Consider the following 22,363-nt stretch of genomic DNA (forward strand, 5'->3'; position numbering starts at 1 on the left):
AAATGTGCTTCTTCTCTAGAATTCCCAATCTCAGTAACGTCAGTACCCATCCACCCAGGTCCCCAAGCCAAAAGAGCTCCCTCTGCCCCTCCCCCTCCTTGGTCTTCACCTCCAACTGGTCACCAAGTATCTATCTACCTTCTAAACTTCCCTAAAATTCATCCTCCTCTCTCCATTCCCACTGCCTCATCATTTCTCACCTGGACTTTTGCAAAAGGCCCTTATCATCATCCTTGCCTCCCACTCTCCTCTTTTCATTCTTTCTTCACATACGACCTGTCCCCTAAAATACAGACGTGATCATATTCCTTGCTTGAAAAGCTTCATGGGCGCCCCAGGACCTTCTGAATAAGATCTAAACTGCTTGGCACAAATAGAAAGATTCTTTACCAGCTGGGCTTTCTCCCTCCCCCTCTTAGTCTCATCTGCAAGTAATACATTTCTAGGATATTCAGAAATTAAAAATCATCGTGCATTTCCATCTGTCCACCTCACCCCCAATTACCCTTTTCTCCTCTTTCCTGAACACGCCCTGGTCTTGTACAGCAAAACCATGTCTCCATCATCCCATCCTTCTAGGTAACTCTTGCCCACCCTTCAAGATTTATTCTAAGCCTCACCTTCTCCAAGATCCTCCAACAGAGCTAACTGGGATCACCATCTCCAGGGAGTTTATAAGAAGTACCTCCTTTTGCCTCCAGGTGGTGGGATTGGCGACACACAGCCTGTCAATAATGGAGCATAGGTAAACATGAGAGTCCTCACAGGTGACACAAACTGCACAACTTTGAGAATTCCTGCTCCTGCTGGAGGCACAAAACCCCAGACACCTCAGTGCCCAACTCTAGCAGAACACGACCAGCCGTCCACCTGTATCTGGAAACATCATGTAGAAATCTGGCCTTACTGGAATTTATCAGATACACATTACTGATTGCTTTGATTTGGGAGAATCCTGAGGTTCTCAAAGAAGGTTTTCATGGTACTGTGTTCCTTGCGTTACTCTGTGGTTTATCAATTTCATTAAATTGAAATGCCTCAGTCAACAACTTCACATAATATGCAATAAACTGGTTTTTATTAGGCATCTACAGGCTGGTGCTCAGTGCTTGAGACATGAAAAGTGAATAAAGCAGAGCCCACAAGGTAAATTCAAATGAGCAAGGGAGTACAATTCAAAAGTATTATCCTATACATGGGCACACAAAAAATGGATGTGAGGTGTCCATTTATTTCCATACTTGGGATCCAATCAGAAAATACTATTCAATAGATAGAATGTCATCATAGTGCCTACTTTCCAGAAACAGGCATCTCATGTATTAAAGATTACCCATTATAAGTTGGGCAACCCCAGAAACTAGTTTAAAAACAGCTTCATGGATGGAACTCTCAGAAAATCCTGCTGTATAACCAGAAAGTAATTTAGCCGGAGAGAAGAATGTTACAGAACAAATGCTTGTCAATGGGTTAATAACATTGGATCTTTGAGATAATATAGCCCCAGGGACCTTCCTCTGAAGCCTTTTCAGGACTTGCTTGGTCCAGGGTCAGGTGTTGTGACTGTTACAAGACATGTCTCCCCAAGTTCTGAGAAAATGAAACAGAGCGAGCCAATCGCAGCTGCCGGAAGATTAAGTCCTTAGAGAAGAGTTGAAATTTTATGTTGTATTTTATGTTCCATTTTATCTCTGTATTACCACTGAAGTTGATACGTCATTACTACCAAACTGTTTTTTCTTGGTTGTCTCAATGTATTTGTTCTTTATTTAAATTAATAATTTAAGGAGTAGGCGATGACGTCTGAGGAAATAAAATATAAATAAACTGACTTCAGTGTTGATTTCTACCACAATTTAAAGACAGTAGTTTGCCACTGCTGCTGTTCTTTTTTGCAGAATTGTACAAATATCGAGTGCTTGCAAATCTCCTGCGCAGTGGGACGACTAGACGGAGGGGAAAGTGCCGTTGTGAAGGTCAGATCACGCTTATGGGCCAAGACATTTCTCCAGGTAATAAAACCACGCACACACGTACACGCCCTTCCAAGGGAACCTCGCCTCAAAACTTCAGTGGGAAGCTCCTTTTTTTCCTAATGATTTTTAAATTTTCAAAATTTTTCTATTTTTTATTTTTAAATTTTTTATATTTAATTTTTAAGCTTTAAAAATATTTTAAATTAAATTTTTTTAACTTTTAAATTTTTAAAAATTTTTTAATCAGAAAGTTCTGTGGAGTTAAGCCAAGATTAGCAGGTCATCTTTCCCATCAGGTGAAGACAATTTTTTTCCCCAGCTTTTCTGAGACATGATTGACATATAACATATGTAAGTTTAAGGTGCACCATGTGGTGATTAGACACATGCATGCATTGCAAAATGATCACCACAATAATGTTAGCAAATACCTCCATCCCCTCAGTTATTACTTTTTTTGTGTGGGTGCGGTGACAACTTTTAAGATCTACTCTCTTAACAACTTTTAAGTATCTAACGCACTATTGTTAACTATAATCGCCATGTACGTTAGATCCCCAGAATTCATTTATCCTACAGCTGAAAGTTTGCACCTTTTGACCAATATCTCCCCATTTCCCTCATCCTTGAGTCCCTGGCAACTACCATTCTATTCTCGATGAGTTTGGAATTTTTGGATTCCACATATAAGTGAGTTCATACAGTATTTGTCTTTCTCTGTCTGACTTATCTCACTTAGCATAATGCCCTCAAGATCCATCCATGTTGTCGGAAGTGGCAGGATTTCTTCCTTTTTTATGGTTGATTAATATTCCATTGGATGTACTTGTATGGGTGTGTATGTATATATGTATATATACACCATATTTTAGGTAAAGACAATTTAAATACCTCAAGTCCCTAAGACTTTCAGAGAGTAACTTAGATGCAAGCAAATCTCTTTAGCCCACTGCTATAGAATAATAGTTCCTCTGTCAATATTAGTTAGTGAAATGATGGTGAGTACAAGAACACAATTCAAGTCATATGCCCAGAAAAATAAAACTATAAATCAATTTAGAAGGGGAAAGGGAGATTGTCCTAGAAAGTTCCTCTTATCTGGTGATCTCACAGCCTGGGCTCCAGCCAGGATGGCATCTCAGTAAAGTTCCAGGTACGTGTAATGTGTAGATTCCTTGTTGCTTTGGCCCGTCTGTACCTTGGCATCCCCCACTGCCACAGATAATTCCATTGATTGTGTGCATTTTAAAACTTAAAATCTCTTTTATACTAAGCAGATGAATTTTTCCATTTGGAAAAAGCTATTTATTTAAATAAGACTACTGTGTTGTGACTTTGTTGTTTGAGAAGAATTCAGGAAAAGAAAACCTAAATTAAACTCCTACGAAGTCTGTACATTTATACTCTTATTTTAACTACTAAAAAAATTCATTTGGTTCATTTGCCATAAAAAATCAAATGGTAAAATCCTTTTGAGTCTAGCTAATAAGTATAGAATTTTGCATCTCTAAATGTTCATGTTTGCTGATCCAAAATACTTCTATAGTCTCACAAATCTTATTTAATTTTGCTTCTAAAATAAATAGGAGGAAAATTAGTTGTTTTTTAGAAGGTTACTGTGAAACCTTTTCTTTTTGCTTTTTTTTTTTTTTTTTGAACGTAAGGTAGAGTTTCCTCAACCTCCACACTGTTAATATTTCAGATCAGATAATTCTGCTGTGAGGGCTGTCCTGTGCATTACAGGATGTGTAGCAGCATCTCTGTCAGTGGTACTGGATGCCAGTAGCAACCGCCGCCAGCTGCGACAACCAAAAATGTCTTCAGACATTGCCAATGTCCCCTGGGTGCAAAACCACCCTCAATTTTGAACCACTAACCTAAGGAGAAGTGTAGTGCACAATTTATTTGATTTCTTTTTTTTAGTTAAACCATTACTCATTCATTCAACAAATATTTATGGAATGCCAACTATGAGGCAGGGACCACTTGCATTTCCATCATTTGCTCAAGGTCACTCTGCTCTTTGGCTGTTACTTCTTATCTAATTGTTGGGGAGAGGAGTTTTACTGAATTCCCAAATCCACGCAATCTAAATGATAACCATACATCCCTCCCATTTCTTTGGACATCACATCCTACTGAAATGAGGGAGGACAACTTTTCAATAAAGCAGGACTAAAATCATTATGACACCACAGTCAAGGGAAAAATGCTTGTTTTATACGGCATGTGTCAGGTCTAGGCATAGCATCTATTCCAGTAGAAGGCCTGTAGACTGAAAATTGCATCTTCATTTTCCTGTTAAAGAAGACTGAGTGAGTCTGGAAGATGTCAATAGCCATTGAGGGACTTTGCAAACAATAAGTAATTTAGTACGAATAGAGCCAGACCAGAACAAGCTGCAGAGACGTCTGAAGCCAAGTGCCACTGGCAAAGATACAAGATAGAGTGGCTCAAGTCACCGAGTGTTTACCCGCGGCCATAGCCCACATTTCTGTACATCCGCCGTTTCTGCTTATTCCAGTCTTGAAAGCTGACTGCCAGCGAGGAGTGCATTATTGCCAACTCTCTCTCTCAAAGAATATACTATGTATCGGAGGTCCTTAATAGTTTTGTCATGCAACTCAGAAGGAGGTAAACATTGTCTGCCTTCCTAATCCGGGCTAGAATGTTTACAATTCTTGGTTGACATGATTTGCTGTATTATGTTTGTTTCTGTCCTCTTGGTGAGCATACAAACTGGTCAGAAAAGGGTTTTATTTCGAGTAATCCTAAATGACGCCCTTTTCTGTGACTGTTGCTTGAAACAGCAACCTCCTTTACCCCTTAAAGTTTTACCAGGAATTGCTTAGGTCTGGTCATCTCTCAAGGCTTTCTTTCTGGTAAATGATCAGTATTTATACATGGGCTGCATAAGATGGATATGTGGTTAAGGATAACTATTGATAAGGAATTAACCTGCGGGAAGATGGGAGTAGGAGAGCTTGTGACGTTATCAGCCGCACTGAGTATTTAACTGATTCAAAAGCCTCGCTCTCCATGCCATTCGTTACCAAAATGTTATTTTTATTAGTACCGTGACCATAAGCAAATCATTGTGCTAAATTACCTAACAGAGGCAGCCGGTGGGCTGCAAACCACGGTTTAAATGATGCAGCCATCACAGAGGAATTAGGCATTTTCTGAGGATTAATAGCTCGCAGGGGCAGGTTGACAGTCCAAGAATATTGTCAAGGGATGTTAACTCCAGCTGCTTTCTCAATCCTAAACTGCCTACAGTGTGGCAGTGATTGCTATTACAGGAGTAGATCGCTCTATGGAAGAGATCGTTTTTCTAACATAAGAATAATATAGTCATTATGAACAAGCGTGGCTGAAAGCATTCAACTTTGAACATGGAACCAGTAATTTGACTCTGTTCTTAATTGTTTTTCATGAAATAAATACTTACCTGTGTCATGCCTTTGACCTACAACCACAGGACTGGTGTATTTCTGATGCCCACTCAGCCTATCATAGTTTAATACCTCACATTTCCCATTCCTTGGTGCTCCAGCCCATCTTAGAAAAATGAAAAAAGAAAAAAAGCTTTTTCCTATTCTCTGAGAAGGGTAGAAGGAACCTTGGTTTTGGAGAATCAGTTAAAATAAAGAGCAGAGCCAGCTATGAGTTATATGATTGACAGGCTGGGTTCCTACCCCTGAGTTTCATCAGGCCCCAGACTGTCGATTTGCATCACTGAATTAAATAGCAGAGGCGAGAGCATGTCAGTAGTCCCTTATCATGAGCTGCAGCCCTCACTTAATATCACTACCTTCTCTTGCAACTTCCTGAACTTCCTAATCTAGTGAATGGCAGAGGGGGTCTGATTCCATAATCGAAAGAGCTAAACCTTTTATAAGGTGCTATCTAATGGGTAGATTGGGGGGTGGGGATGGAACAACCAAAACCTCTGACGTTTTCATTCATTGTCCATTCATGTGGTCTGTCCACCAGGATGGATGAAGCAGTCCCGTGCAGGCTGTGGAAAATATCAACACTGAAAACAATTGCGTAGCTGCCAGTATAATGTTTAAAAGCTTTACGTGGAATAAATTTGAATAAACATTTTTAATTTCAGAGGAAAAATGATCCCTATTCTCTTGCATCCCTGGTGTCCTTTGAAGTTAAGAAGATGCCTTATAGAGATCAGCCAGCAAAACTTCCAGAAGGAAGCATGGCAGTGAGTACCTTAAAAATATATAGGCACAAATAATTGCATGGAAATAATTATGTTTTAAATCACTGTTTGGCTTATGCTAGGTTTAATTGCTTCCTCTCCAGATCACTATTTTCTTATTTCAGTCTGGAAATTTCTTAGTTTCATTTGATCAAATTTTTAAACTTTTCCCCCAAAAATCACAGGACAGGACTAATACCATTTTTTAATCAAGCCATTGTGTTGGAAAGAAGTGCAGATAGCGACGATGGTTGTAAGGAAATTGTACTGATGGTTGAATTCTAAAGACAGTTCAATGAGTGACGTGAGGAGAGAGGATTCTCTTCCTTAGGGATGTTGCCACGGACCAGCCCCATGACCATGCACAGTCATCTTTCCTATATAGTATGAGCTTAATTTAAATGAAATGTTATTTTTAAAAAATTGAGGGGTCTGGCCAGTGGCGTAGCGGTTAAATTCACGCACTCAGCTTTGGTGGCCCAGAGTTTGCAGGTTCGGATCCTGGGTGTGGACCTATGCATTGCTTGTCAAGCCATGCTGTGGCAGGCATCCCGCATCTAAATTAGAGGAAGATGGGCATGAATGTTAGCTCAGGGCCGGTCTTCCTCAGCAAAATGAGGAGGGTTGGTGGTGATGTTAGCTCAGGGCTAACCTTCCTCAAAAAGAAAAATTTGAAGCTTTACACATTAGCGACACATAAATATCTTCACAGTACAATTGCTGACATCATCAGCAACCTGACAAGGCCATGCAGAACGAAGTGGAGAATGGATGACAGGGGATGAGCAGGCATAGTCACCGAAATTCCACCTTTGCAGTGAAAGTGATTGCAGCAGCCAGGGCTGTAGCAAACAATATTAGATTTACACCTTCATTGCATAGTCATTCCATAGATATTTACAACCCCCGCTTGAACACTGGTCCCCAGGTCCTTGTTCATCAAAGTACAGTTTGCAGACCAGCAGTGTCGGCATCACCTAAGAAAATGCTAGACGTTCATTCAGAAAGAGGCCTCACTCCAGATGTGCTGAGTCAGAATCTTCGTTTAATCAAAATCCTCAGAGCATGATGTGCCCTGTAAGGTTTGAGAAGCACCACCTTGGATGATGTATTAGTTGATACTATGGTCACTTCTTATCAGCCGAGGTCTTGAAACATAATTGGAAATATTTACTCTTTGTAATCTAATCTGCTTTTAATAATTTAAATTAACCTGTTGATTAGTGATTTTCAGCCTTGAGTGTGCAAAGAATCATCACTCATGTGACTTTAAAGATAGATACGTGCTAAAACCTCACCCCAAGTAATCAAGATTGAGTATGTCTGGCGTGGGGCGCTGGCACTGTGCTACCAGTGATGATTCTGCAGTGAAACTAGGGTAGAGAACATCTAGCACAGGCAGGCAGCACAGAGGAAACCCCGCAGCTTTCAAGACAGATTCTCTTGGGCTTCATCCTGGCTCCACCCCGCTCTAACCAGGAAACCTGGGAGCTCGCGCTGCTTTGCTGAGGTTGTTCACCATATTCACCTGGAAGAATTGTTAAGAAGATTAATACAATTATGTATACAAAGCCCTAGCCTTGTACCTGGAACAAGGTAAATCTCAAACCTCAATAATAGTAACCCTCCCCAAACGTCTTACCTTCTCTGGCTAAATCGAGTGAGCCCAAGTTGAAAATGTCGATAGATTTGCAGTCAAAATATTTCAGTGAACTTTGGTGGCATTCGAAGGCAAGCACTGCCACATCTTTCCTCTTTTATCTCTCCTCTCTCTCATGAGATGTCTTCTGTCATTTGGATTTATGTTCCACTTAGAAAACAGAGGCTTTGGGTTTTTAATATTGAATGTTCCTCCAAAGAGGTTCAAAGGCTTGTGGCTCTCAGGGAGATAAATCTGGGCCCTTTTGTTTTCTGTGAGCATATGTTCCATAACAGAAACATATGTTACAGTTGATTCCATCAACCTTATTGCATCTTTCTATACTGGCCACAGGTGACAGCCTGCTGTTCTCAACTCAACTCAAAAGATCCGTGAAATACCAGATACATGCTTTCCCCATACCCAGCACCCTTGTTACTGCATTTTTTAAAAAGTCTTATTATCTCATGTAGATGATTTACCACACCATTTCTGGAAAGGTTATTGGAAAAACGTTTAGGGATGGACATGCTTTCAGGTCTGCCAATAATACCTGACTAACTGGAGAAGATCGTGCCAGTAGGAGATTAGCTAGGCACTACAGGGCAACGATTTTTCTGTGGCTTGGTTTGGAAGAACTCTACTTGGAGCTGGCAGACATTTTTTATAGACAGTTCTTCTCAAAGGTCTTGTCATTATCTTGAAAAGAGCCCAGCAGAAGGGAATTGCTTTAAGGCGGTAGAATCCATTGGAATAGGGAGTTTGAGAATCATCAGAGTTCGAATTTATACTCCGCCACTGGAGATAGTCACTCCGTTCCTTATTTTGTAGTGAGACTCAATATTTGCTTGTTTTCGTAGGTCCTTGTGTGGGGTGGTTTGTTTATTTGTCCTCTTTTCAACATGGTCATAATTCAACCATTTCTTGAGCCCTACCTAAGCTTTACCTATTGAAGACAATAGCAATCCTTATCTGCTGCTTGCATAGGGTCTGTGTTTGTAACAAAAGAACTCCTTTCGATGTGACTCTTGTCATGTTCAGAGGTGAGAGTAAGGTTGTATGATGCAAAGAGATGTGACTGAACACAGAATCATTACAGCGCAGCAGAAAAAAATTATTCAGTTATTTGAACACTTTTTTTACTTACCAATGAACTTTGGCATTTCTGGGTCATGCAACTAAAGCAGAATTCCTTCATTTACATCCGGAAGAGAATATTATTGTCTACTATAACTCAAAGGTAGTTATTATAAAATATTTTCTGAGAATCCTTATTTGAAAACTCATACATGCACTGGGAATCCATTTGATTTTCAGAATTGTTAGTAAAACATCACGACCTTAAAATGGAATTCTTATATTAAACAATTGTTTTGGGTTCAAACTTAATAGGGATTGCTTATCTCAGAGGGGCTATTTAAATGCTGTAAAAATGTGTGTTCAGCTGGTCCACTTTATGTTATTATTTGGTTCTAAATAGCACTGTAGGTAGAGTGTCTTGGTACATTTATTTGAAACATTCTTGTGACCCCACTGAAGTATGTTTACACAAGATTTTGTGATACATAAATACAGATGTCAACATTAATTACAAATACATTAGTTGCAAATACAAGGGAGCTTTTTCCTTCTACTTTGGTATTTTGTCAAAATATATAAAAACATATCATAAATGTCAATGATAAAATGTAGGCATATTAAAGATTTATTTATGGTCTTTCGACCCTAATAAAGAACAACAAGATTTATGACATGATGAAGGTAAGATTAAATGTTCTCCATTAAACATCACTTTAAGAAAATATGAACTGCTTACAATTTATGGATCCCACTTCCCCAAATTGCAGCTAATTATAAAATTTGAATTGTTGAAATTTTATACTGTTTCTTTAAATAGCTACAGGATCTTGATACGCAAAAATCAATTAAAATAGTTCGTTGATTAGTTGGCATGCAATTGAGTTTTTCTCCCTAAATTTTAAGTCCTTCAGTTACTCAACATTACCCTTCTTTCTCAAGGCAGTTGAAATATGTAATCACAAGCCTGTGTTCTTAAAGAAATCCTTTAGACCAAAATATACCCCATCTTCTGCCTTGACCACCTTGTTGATGAATGGGTCTTATAAAGAAGGACTTGAGTAATTTGGCTTTGACACCATTGTATGTGATTATGTTCTAGAGCTGTGCAGTCCAATATGGTAGCTCCTTGCCACATGTGGATAGTGAGTGCCTGAAATGTGGCTAGTGTGACTGAAGAACTGAACTAGTCATTGTATTTCATTTTAACTCATTTCAATGTAAATAAAACTGTAGCCACATAAATACTTTTTCCATTAAACAGAGCTTGATTGTTTTGATAAGACTACATTCTACTTTAGCCATTGAAAAATCTAGCCATTGTTATCTGCTGCAAGGGTAAAATACACACTGGATTTTGGAGACTTAGTAAAAATAAAAAAAGAATGTAAACCATCTTATGAATAGTCTTATCTCAATTGCATGTTGAAATAATTTTCATATTTAGGGTTAAATAAAATATACTATTAAAATTAATGCCCCGTGTTTCTTTTTACTCCTTTTTAATTGATTACCGTAAAATTTTAAGTTACACATGTGACTTGCATTATATTTCTGTTGGACAGCATTGATATAGAGCAGGGTTAGAGAAGATTCCAGCTTGGAGCTGATGATAATACCTACAGAACTTCAGAGATCATAGAGTGTTTAATAAATCTTATTGAAATGAATGAAAATTTTTTACTATAAATCAGTATTTAGTCATTAGAAACTCTAAAAATGAAACCTATTTTCTATTATTTATTATCCAATGGATAATCTAAGCTTCTTGTGGGCTTGTCAAAATGAGCAGCAAGACAAATATAAATATTAGGAAGAACAAAGCTTTGGTATTTTTCAACATTTTATTTCTTGGCCAAGCTTTCCCAAAACCATTCTGCAATTTCCGCAGCACTAATACAGATTTAAATAAACTTTGGTCCCATAAAAGTGATCAATGAGTATTTTCCTTTTAAGCTTGCCTATACAGTTGAAGTTTCTAGTTTATTTATATACAGCATCAAGTATCAGGAAAAACTTTGCTTTACCTGTTTCCACTAGCAGATGAAATGCCCCATTGCCATTTACAGACATGAATACATCACATGACTCCCTGGTCAATGTGTTCTCAGAAAGACCTCTCTTTCCAAGACATATATCCCTCTTCCAATGAGGTATTACACTTGACTCTTTGTCCACCTCTTTCCAGCAACATCCATCTAGCTCCCCTGCACTGGAAATCTGAAGGCATGCTCAGGGCACTGTTGTTGGTTTTCTGTATTTCCTCTATCCTTACTACAGTGACTTCTTGACTATGCAGCGAAAAGCCTAGATGTTTAGGAAAACACCAAGGACGAAGGATGGTCCCTGCAGCTGCACCCATTTTAGATTGAGAAGATTGGGTACCCTCAGTGCCACATGGATGTCCTAAAGGCAGCAGGCAAAGATTGCAGAATGCAGGCACAGGAGGAAAGTCGCTCTGAGTTTGCCTTCCTTTAAAACTTTTTACGTCCCTTCCTCTTAGTTAACTACATAAGATGACTTATAGGAAACGTGTATGACGTGCATAATCCTAACACATTCAAGTACTCAGAGAAAGAGTATGAAGTGGTATCTTTTAAATGAACGTAATGTTACTGGAAGCAGACCGACAACAGTTTTGAATACGAAAATTTCAGAATTTGGGGGACTCAAAAGGACAGTCGTGATCATCTGCCCCTAGACTGTTGTGAGCTCTGCTGTCAGAATCTTTGGAAGCAAATGCAAATAAAAAGCCGGTAGATTTTGCAGCCCTATCTACAAAGCTGTTTTCTGCTTCAAGGGAACCTAATCAGCATATCCTGGTCAATTTAATGTTTTATTTGTACTTTTCCTTCACTGTTGCAAAAACCCCTTGAGATATCATCATTAGGTCTTTGTAAGTGACCTCCTCTGCTTGTTCTACAGATAGACCAGTTTTATAGACAATTCATCAAAACCTGCAATAGCCAAGTGGCAAAAGAACCCAGCAAAGTGCTCAGTGGGTATTCTCTCATTCCATTCCATTCCTTTTTAGTAAACTAATGATTTGAACACTCTAGGGCCCTTATTTCAACTTCTTTAGCTTTTTTTTTTTTAACTTACAAAACTAGAACGGTTTCCTATGTTTAACATGAAGCAGCTGGAAGTGACTTAAGAATTAATTAGATAAATCAGGAGAGGGATGATTGAGAAGCATCTGTTGCTTATCTTACCGTAAATTACCTGTCGGTAAATTGCGGCAATCTCTAACACGCGCACAAAATATAGACTGAAATTAATGTGGTTTCCTCAGTGGACTTAAGAGGTTAGGGAGAAGAAGCAGTTATAAGAAACCTCATAATTGTTCATGGCTCCAGATTTTCTCTTTCCTGGGTCATTGTAACTGGCCCGTGAATACATGATCACTGCTGTCCCTTGTAGTTCCAAAATTCTGAAATTCTCATTACCAAAACTGTGTCAGTCCGCTTCCGGTAACATCAGGATCATTTTATAATACCGCTTCATGTGCTTTCTCTGAACACCTTACGATGTGAGGATTGAGCCCTGATTTCATACATGTTATCAGATGTAATTCACTAAAGGAGAAGGATATAAAGAGAAGTGATGGGGAAGTTATCTAGACCGTGACTTGCTCATGTAGCTACATACACTCAAAGAATCATTTTAGAATAAATGACTTAGCCTGGGGAACCTGGGTGGCATTGTGATGGCTTTGGGTCCTTGCAATGCATTTCTTCAGTATACGTACCACACGTCCTGTCCTTAAACTGTGGCAAGCAGGGTGAGTGTAATCCCATTGTGGTCATGGAATGACACGCTTCCTACTGATATGTCCGATGGAATAGGGACAAAGCTGGCAAGGAAGGTTAACAGGCAGAGGAAGAAAGTATAGTGGTAACACTCGGCCTTTTTCTCATCAAGAGCATGAATGAAGTCCCTGGCACTGTTACCTATGTGGAATGCCTAGCAGTCTCACTATTGTGGATGCCATTAATTCTGGATATAAATGATATTCAAGACTGCAGAATCAAGTGAGTCAAGTCATCAGTATATCCGCTGCATAGGAGAAGTGGACCAAGAGGAAGGAGCGATGAAAACCCTGATGGGCTGACAAGAGTATAGGCAGGATGCTCAAATCTAGTCAAGAAGGCAGAAGCAAAGAATCGAGCATGGTCAGGGCCCGATACCAGGGTGCCGACTGTGAAAACACCCATATATTTCCAGCTGTGGAAAGTTCCAGAGCCTCCAACCTTCATCATGAGTTCGTCCTCTCCTGACTGGTGGATTAGAGAACGGTGGCCTAGGGTCCTTGAGCATGTGTCAGGACTGGACTGATGATCCTTCCAACCAATGCAATTAAAATGAGGAATGCTTGGACCAGTTTAGCTGAGATAATGCTTACTTCTCTCAAAACCAGATAGTCCTACCTTGGTGAATAACATTTTGGATCCATGAATGTTTCTATTTCTCTTTTCTTGTCTCTCCTTGGTTTGGTTTGAGGGTCTACAGCTTCTTTGCTGTCTGGGTCTCCAGAGGCAAGGCCCTCAGCACATAGGCAATAGGAACACATCTTCTGCCCACTTAGGGCAGGGGTGGTTCATAGACACTGAGCATGCAGTCCTGCTGAGGAGGTCTCATTCTCCTCCAATTCCCTTGCAACAGTGGGCAATGAAGTGAGTTCCAGGAGCATCTGAAAATTGGATTTAGGGTCGAAGGCAGCATCAGGACAATTAGCTTTCACTTGGCTCCCTGCAGTTACTTCCATAAAACGCAAGATGGCTAGCCTCACACTCTGGGCTATCCTTCATTTATAGAGCACAGAACCTAGGGATAAAGAGGCGGTGATGCTCGTTAGTTGTATGAATCACTTAGCCCCTCTGGGACTCAGTTTTCTCATCTGTAAAATGGGGGGTTGGATTAGATGATTCCAACCTTCTTACACATCCAACAGTCTGAGGTTGTTCACAAGTTCACCTCTCAATGATGTCAGCTCAGTCCTGTAGAGAAACATGTGTCAGCCTTTTGGGACCAACTTGGCCTTTTGTAGGGTCTACTTTTAGCCATTGTTGCCATAAAAGGTCCTTCCCAATTTTAAGGTCATTCATTTCCACCTTGTTGGTTTCTGGTCCACCTCAATTCTAGTGGAGGGTTTCTGTGCTGTTATAAGTCAAACACCCACCAACTTCCAACTAGACTTTCCACCTGGGAATATGCTGCTTTTTAAGACTCCATGTCCAAGTGCTGTAACCCCCTCCAATCTCCCCTGGGATGACTTCAATTATTATATGGATCCTTTCAGAACTACCCCCCAGTGTTATATTGGTAATTACTGCTTTATTTCGCCAAATGGTTTTCAAAGTACAGCTCATTTGCTTTCTTTTCCGTTTCAGATTAAGACATCAGTTATTTGGGCAACCCCAAATGTTTCCTTCTCCATCCCGTTATGGGTAATAATACTAGCAATACTTCTTGGATTGTTGGTTCTGGCCATTTTGACCTTAGCTTTATGGAAGGTAAGTTTCTTTCTTTTCTTTTTCCTTTTGAGTGGAGAGGCCGCTGAGGAAATTTAGAAGGATATACCAAGGAATTTCAAAAGACAATGCTAGAGGCATGATTTAGGAATTTTTAACAGTCTAAAGGACATAAAGGGAAAATTATGTCTTGTTTGCTTTGGCAAACTCTATGTGCTTGTGTAGCTGACATTTAAGAAGACTGAGAGTGTTTAATGTTGCTTTCATCTTGGATTTTCTTGTAAACAAATATGTAAAGACTTAGATTTTATTAACTAAGACCTGTGATCTCTCCAGTATGGTTGGAGTGATAACGTTATTATGAAGACTTCTTTTTCTTGTTTAATTAACCAAGATCTTAAGCTTTTTATTGACCTGGTTCTATCATCAATTCTTTGAGAATTTTCTTTACAAACTCTACACAGACGCAATTACTACAGGTCAATTCTGATTTTTTCACTTGGACTATCAATTAGACCAAATAGATCATGCATGTTATAATATTCTTGGACTTGTTTTTTAGTCTTGCTAATTAGTCTGTCTTCATTAGGAAGCTTTAACTTACTTTTTGATGTGTTTTACTGAAGTTTGTTCTAAAATTCTAGAATAGGGGTTAATTTCTGGTCCCCAAACCAACATGACTGCCAAATTTCACAGAGCTTTCCATTCCGAAATAGAGACGATGTCACACTTATGTGACTATAAGAGTAATTAATCCAGTCACATCTTAGTTAACCACTATTGTTGTGGTTCTCGAAAATCATAGTGTATTTTTATTTTAAAACAATGCACAGCATGCTTAATAAACTGAGAAAACCTTGCCTTGTAAGTTAAATAATGGCTTTCCCGATCATTATCAGCTGTTTTGTGCCATCCTGAGCCCACATAGTCTCCTGTGTATTCTACCTTTAGAGACTTGTGTTATTCTGTCATTTATAGTAACTTTATTTCCATAAGTGAGGCAATGATATGTGCCAATTGACAGATTATTGCACTAGGAAAGAAAGACGACTTGATAGTTCTAAGCCATCCAACTTAAGAAACAATAAATAAGAATTTAGGTTCCAGGATTCCAGGAAAAGATATATTCTCCTAAACCAAATACTACTTTGAAATTCAGAAGGATGGAGATTCTCTGATCACCTCTGCCCTGAGTTGCTGGTTGATCTTTGGAAAGTTACTAAGATGTTCTTGGATTGAAATGAATGACCAATCTAATTTTCCTCTATATACCGTATGTTCTATCAAGTGCAGAGGAATATGCAAGCATCCTCTCCTCACTTCTTCCTATAATCCATCCAGAGTGAGCCTCCAGTACACTTCAGGGGAGAATCTCCCTTCCCTGGTCAGCTGTTAACACTGCTGCTGGCTCCAGAAAACATGCAGAAAGGCAGAGAGGCACCCCTTGGGCCGTGTTGCTGTAATCCCAGGAAAATATGCAAGGTCCATAAGTGGTTTGTATAAAACAGAGACATTCTCCCACTACCGTGACATGGCAGGAGGAAGGAGCCAGACATTCTGCCCTATGCAATGAATTCCTCTCTGCAGGCAAAGAACACTCTGCCTTCACCTCCTAATTTGGAAAATTCGGCAGATTATATTCAGAGAGCTCCTTAGCAAATATATAAAGTGAAAATTCTTAGAAAGAGAGGTTTCGCAAATTCCCAGAATGACTTGATTTTATGGCCTGTTTTCCTTTTTCATAGTGTGGATTCTTTGACAGAGCAAGACCGCCCCAAGATGATATGAATGACAGAGAACAACTGACAAATGAGAAAACCCCTGATGCATGAAAGGGAAAACCAGTGACCCAAAAACTCAAACACTGCTACTATACAAAGACAAGGAGGAGCTTAAGGGTTAAATAAGGGTTTTCCTATACTTACCAGCATCCCAGGAAATGGAAGGGCCCCCCAAAATATCACCTCATCTCCGCCACACTTTGGAGAAGTTGCCATGGACACCAGTGACCCTGGGAACTTGGGAAAGGAAACATCCTCCACACTGTAGAAACAATCGACGATCATGGAAGATTTCTTTTGCTCAAGTCATTCTGAATTTGGCATGCACTCTGAAATGAGTATGAGAGCTGAGGTTTCTTTCCAGGTCAATCCAACTTAGATCGCAAAGACGAAATGTCTGAATTACAATAGAATTTAGAAGGTGAACTAGGACCGAACCTTCCAACACTACTGTATCCAGTGGAGTATTTGACACCTCCCTATGAAAAAGAAACATTTCTATTGACGTTCTGGCTCAGGGAGACAAGCATATGTTGTTGGTACTGTGAAAGTACTTTTGAAACGACAAAGATAATCTTGTAAGTGAGGATAACAGTTTATTTATTTATTTTCCATTTCTCTAGGCTGACATTCTGGTCATCTAGAGGATTTGGAAATTAAGATTTGGTTAGCTGGTTTTCAAAATCACTCACTAACTTTCCTTCTAAGATAACCATTTTGTGCAGAATAGATCATTTAACAGTTTCTTCAGGACTTCAACAGTGTTAAGGCAAGGCAAATTGGTATTAGGAGACAGTTTCACTTAATACCTTGCTGCCTTCTACCTGAAATTACTTTTATTCACACTTTCCAGGGTCTCACATCTGCTTAATTTAGCTTTGCAAAAAGTTACATTTATATTTCCTTTTATTAAAAAAATCTTTCCATTGGCTTAATTAGCAATACACAAATTTTAAGGTACTCTTGACCCTGTGGGGTGTTTAAAAGTGATGATAAAATTTCTCAAGTTCATTAATAAAGAGGCAATTTAACAATATGGGTAAACATATCATTTTTAATATCTATAAGAAGCAACACCAATATTTAGCTTGGCTTTAAATACCTATTTTCTCTACTATACCTCAAACTTACATACACTGAGAAGACATGTTAAACATAAATAGGGAGGAAATACAAAATTATGCAGATGTGAGATGAACCTAGAAAACGGACTCCTAAGGATTTTATTTAGAATTGCCTTTTCCATCTTTACTATTCATTTTTACTGCTAACCTTTATAGTACATAACTTTGGAAAGTAATCTTGATTTAAGCTATTTTCCCTTCATCTTGAATTTAACCATCACAAAACTTGATATATAAAACTCTTGTAAATAATGCATAACCATGTGTAATACAATTATTTTTGAAGTAAAACTGACCAGCCAAGTTCATATAGTCTGCAAAGTTTTGTAATCTTTTTATGACAATGAAAAATTACTATGAAGAAATGCTGAGCAGATTTTATATTTATGTGCAATATTTTATAGACCTATGTATCTCAAGCATATGTACACTGGCATTAGTTATTTTTAATTAATATCCTGAATATTAAGTATGATAGAACAAGCAGACCAAAATCCTTAAGTTTACAAAGCAGTTGGAAAATTTGTATCCCAATTTCAACAATCACACTTTATTTGAAAGATGAGCCAAACTCACAGACACTAAATTTTCTGTCATGCCTTAACCTGGAGACCAGCCATTTGGCCACATCTGCAGAGCTTCACTGGAGACCAAATGAAAGGCATCTGGAAGGATACACGGGTGCGGTTCTAGTCTTCCTGCTTGTGAATTAAATCCTGTCACGGTAGCAGTTTCGAGTCTGTCAGAAACTGAAGTCTGGCTCCCAGGGTGTGTGGCTGACTGTGGGTGAGAGTTGCACGTGCCTCAAAGAGTTTGAGAGTCCCACACCAGCCTCTGGGGGTCTTAGGTGTCAGTCATCTAGGAAGGACTGGTATTACAAGGAGGTGGCATCCATATGATGTGCTTGGAGGAATGCCAGACAGGTCTCTCGGCTCCCCAAATGATGCCCTAACTCTTGTCATCGTGCCTGACTTTTGGCCAATCGAGATTACCTCCTCAGGACTTTTGGTCATAAAAGGTCCCTGAGAAAATGCACCTGATGCCTGCTAAGCTAACATTTGTGAAGGAACTTGAAACTTTTAGTGCTAGATAAATGTAGGCCCCTGTGAGCCAGGTTGTACAGACACCTGGAGGAAACTAGAGATGCCAGGAGCAAGACTGGGACCCAGAACAGAGCAAGGGATGAGGGCTTCAGTGGCAAACTACACCTTCCTCACAGCCTCAGCCAAAAGTGGTCCCCCTCTAGAGGGATGGGCACTGCTACCTGCAGGCTTTCACAGATGGTGGTCACACACGCAACGGCCCTCTCGGCCATTTCAGATGCGGAAGCAAATGGAGGAAGAGGAACAACTGAGGTCAGGCGAACCTCCAGTCATCAGTTCTTGAGTATCTGTCCACGTGGAGAATATTCTAACAATGCACTGAGTGGATCTGCTTTTCATAGCATTGCCAATCACTTTCATAATTCATCATATGCCAAGCTTCTCTTAGAGTCTGTGTATATTTTAGATATCCCTCTTGAAATTCTCACAGCTGGTTTTTAAGATGTGGAAAAATAGGCAAATCAAGTTTTATAAACTTGGAGATTTTTATAAGTAAACGACATGGACTAGTCGCCACTGAAATCCCACTCTGAACTCAACTCTTTTCTTATTTTATTTAAATACTTGTAGATATCTGTGAAGATTTTCATGTATCTATTTACCTTGTCACTAATAAAATTAAAGACACGATAACGTGTTTGTGGTTTGTTTCACAAGCATTGTAAAGCTTTCCCACAATGGCAGACATCAAAAGCTTCTGTCTTTACACCTTGATTCTTTATTATAAAAACGTTTAACATTGGAAGAAATTTGAAAGAGCAAAAATATGACACTCCTTCGGGAGGATGAAAATGTTCTCGACAGATTGTGGTTCATGTTTGTACAACTCCATGAATATACTAAAAAACATTGAATTGTACACTTTAAATGGGTGAGTTTTATGGTATGTGAATTAAATCTCAATAAACATGTTTAAAAGTTTAAGTCATTTCTAATACTTCTACCCTTATACAACTGGTTTATTTTCTCTATGTTGCCTTTCAAATTTTGTCCGCGTATAAATCTTAGCCTCTTTCTGAAGCCCTCCCATATGTCTTTGACCAACTCAAAGGTTCCTTGTGTATTCCGATGGTGTTTTGTGAATTACTACACGTTTCTCCTTTGTTTGCATGACTGTTTTCCAGCTTGACTGACTTTTAATGAGAACAAGAATCACACCTTCACCTTTGTGTCTCCTACGCCTAGCACCAACACCTATTATACAGCTGGTGCTCACAAACATTTCCAGAATGAATGAATGAATATATAGGTGCACAGTACCAATTATGGGCAACATGGACTTTTGTGATCTGATTCCATTTCAAAGCTTCAGGGGACATGGACTTTACATCCTCCTACTTATAGTGTTCATGCGATGTTATCGTAATAGTTACCCAATGTTCTATTCAATTAGTGGACCACTGTTTGTTTAACTCTTTCCTTCTTATTGGGAACAATTGTTCACAGATTCATATTTGAGAATAATATTAAATTGAATATTTTCATAGATGAAGCTTCGTTTTGCTTATTTCAACGAAAGAACTTCACAAGAATGAGCTTGCCTTGTCAAAGCATATGAAGATTTTTGTCATTCTTGATAAGATTGTTTCTTAAGAGCACTCGATTAATTTACATCAACCTAAATATACCATTTCCTTCATAATTCTCAGTATTTTAAAATATTTCGGTAATTTTTTTCAAATATTACTTTATTCTAATTTGTATTTCACTAGAATTCAGAACATTTAATGTACACATTTAATTTTGACTTCTAATATTTATCAACTATTCAATATAGATCAATTTATTGGTCGTACTCCATAAGATAATGAAATACTTACCACTTCTCTGTCTGGCATTCATGAATCCCAATGAGAAGAACTTAGTGCCTAGAATGCTTTTCCTGTGGCCTACAGTAAGCAGTAGGATGAATCCTTCACTTCCTGTTGTATATTGCTCACACTTTGAAGCCTAGACATATATAAAGGCTTAGAGTGTTCCGGAGGTCCCTATGTATCCTAGATGAAAACATGCAAAACCAAATCTAAGATTCAATAATCTTGGTGCCAAAGATCAAAGCACCTTCCCAGTATGAACGACTCTGAGTAGAGCAAGACTTCCCCAAAGCACACACGGAGAGATCCATTCTGGGCCCCCCCACTGGTTACAGCCCGCACATGCTCCTAGTGAGGCAGAAAGAACCCTCACCATGTCCTTTGTGGTAGTAAAATGCTTTGTAGTTGGATGTGTGCAGTGAGAGCTCAGTCTTCTCAACAAATTCTATCGATATCTTGGTCACTTCCAGCCATTTTATATGTAGACACTAAACTATGTCAACACTTTCTAAACGTTGAGTCGAGATTTGGGTGCTTAGAAGGGGCAAAATGAGATAGGGATCACTCCTTGCAGAATTCTGTTCAAGGTAGAATTCCCTTACAAGTTGCACACTTCCTCTGTGAAATTTGCACTGTACTCACGGGTTATCCCTATAGAACACAGCATCCTGGTGCCCTCAGGAAGAGCTAAAACATGAAAACCCTTGGTTGATACCTATGAATGCAAAGACAGTACCTCCCTAGAGTCTAATATTTCTTTTCCCCAAATACAGCAGATTTTCTCCTTCAGAACTCTGATGACATTAAAAGGTTGATTTCTTTAGCATGAGAAGTTTAAACTTCATGAAGCTTTAGACTCATTTGGGAGTTGAGTAAAACCACAACCCCCCAGTGATGTTTAAGTCAACGGGGAGTTCAGGATGGCCAGCGTGCTTAAGGCACAACTCTGCCTGCCATGTTCAACTCTCCCCCACCCCACCCCCAAAATATCATCTGCCTGACACACTGCCTTTTGGAATTGTTTATGAGCAAGTTCTCTGTTATTTATGATTGTTGGCCAAAATCCACTTGGAAATGTAGCCTGATACTAGTGCTTCTTGACAATAAAAAGTCTTGGATTTAACTCCTATTGGCACCATGATATGACACAGTAGGAATGTTCTTAATAGCTCTGTGCTATTACCTGTTTTGATTGTGCACTGTGTTGTACAAAAAAATAAGTCATTAGCAAATTGCCCTGCTATCCAACCTTTACGTGGCTTTTTTTTTTTAAGCAGTAACAGTGAACCGCCCTAGTTTTAAAATTTTAAATTTCAACTTTCACTCACTTAATTGACTGAAGGCTAAGAGCCTAGTTAATGATTTTTATTTTTATAAGAATGTTTACTTTTGAAAAACTCTATATTTCTCTGCTGAATTAGTTTCCTGGGGCTGCCGAAACAAAGTACCACAGACTGGATGGCTTCAAACAACAGAAGTTTATTGTCACACAGTTGTCAGGGTCGGAAGTCTGAAATCAAGGTGGCGGCAAGGGCATGCTCCCTCTGGAGGAGCTAGGCAAGGAGTGGTTTCCATGCCTCTCTTGTATCTTCTGGTAGAATCGGGCATTCCTTGTCCATTTTCCCCCTTTTATAAGGACACCAGGCATTTTGGATTAGGATTAGGGTCCACCCTAAGGACCTCATTTTAACTTGATCCCATCCGTAAAGACCCAATGTCCAAATCCAGTCACATTCTGAGATATTAGGGGATTAGGACTTCAACATAACTTTTTGGGAGGATACAATTCAACTCATAACATCCTCCTTCAAAGGTTTCTGTCATATAGGACAGTTTAACAAGAGACTCCAAGAATTACAAAGCACATATGGATCAAGGGTAGGCTGAAGGGTTTAAAGACAGTATCTTTGTATCAGTCTTTTGATGTCTGCTCACTCAGGTAGTATACTAGTGTTGCCGAGTACATAATAGATTTATAAATATTTATGTTTTCCCCTTACTTACTGCCTTCATGCACATATTAGAAGATCAAGACAATTGCATTTTTCATGTAATTTACTCATCTGCTCTGCTCTGAAATTTCCCGCCGCCACCACCCACATCCTCATTCTCCACTTTTCTTTTCCCTTGAAATGATCATCTTATTCTCGTGGACAATG

General features: G+C 39.1%; 1 protein-coding gene across 1 annotated transcript in view; it reads left to right on the plus strand.

The window, feature by feature from the left end:
• ITGA8 (integrin subunit alpha 8) overlaps nt 1-19,876 on the plus strand; it is a 165,374-nt gene extending 145,498 nt beyond the window's left edge. Inside the window, exons 27-30 of the mRNA XM_070601080.1 lie at nt 1,899-2,012; nt 6,097-6,198; nt 14,302-14,424; nt 16,128-19,876. Of these exons, the coding sequence (XP_070457181.1) occupies nt 1,899-2,012; nt 6,097-6,198; nt 14,302-14,424; nt 16,128-16,214 (426 nt within the window). The 3' untranslated portion in view covers nt 16,215-19,876. The remainder of the gene's footprint in view (nt 1-1,898; nt 2,013-6,096; nt 6,199-14,301; nt 14,425-16,127) is intronic.
• Nucleotides 19,877-22,363: the final 2,487 nt, after the last annotated feature.

This window comes from Equus przewalskii, chromosome 30, assembly GCF_037783145.1.
Source record: "Equus przewalskii isolate Varuska chromosome 30, EquPr2, whole genome shotgun sequence".
NCBI lineage: Eukaryota > Metazoa > Chordata > Mammalia > Perissodactyla > Equidae > Equus > Equus przewalskii.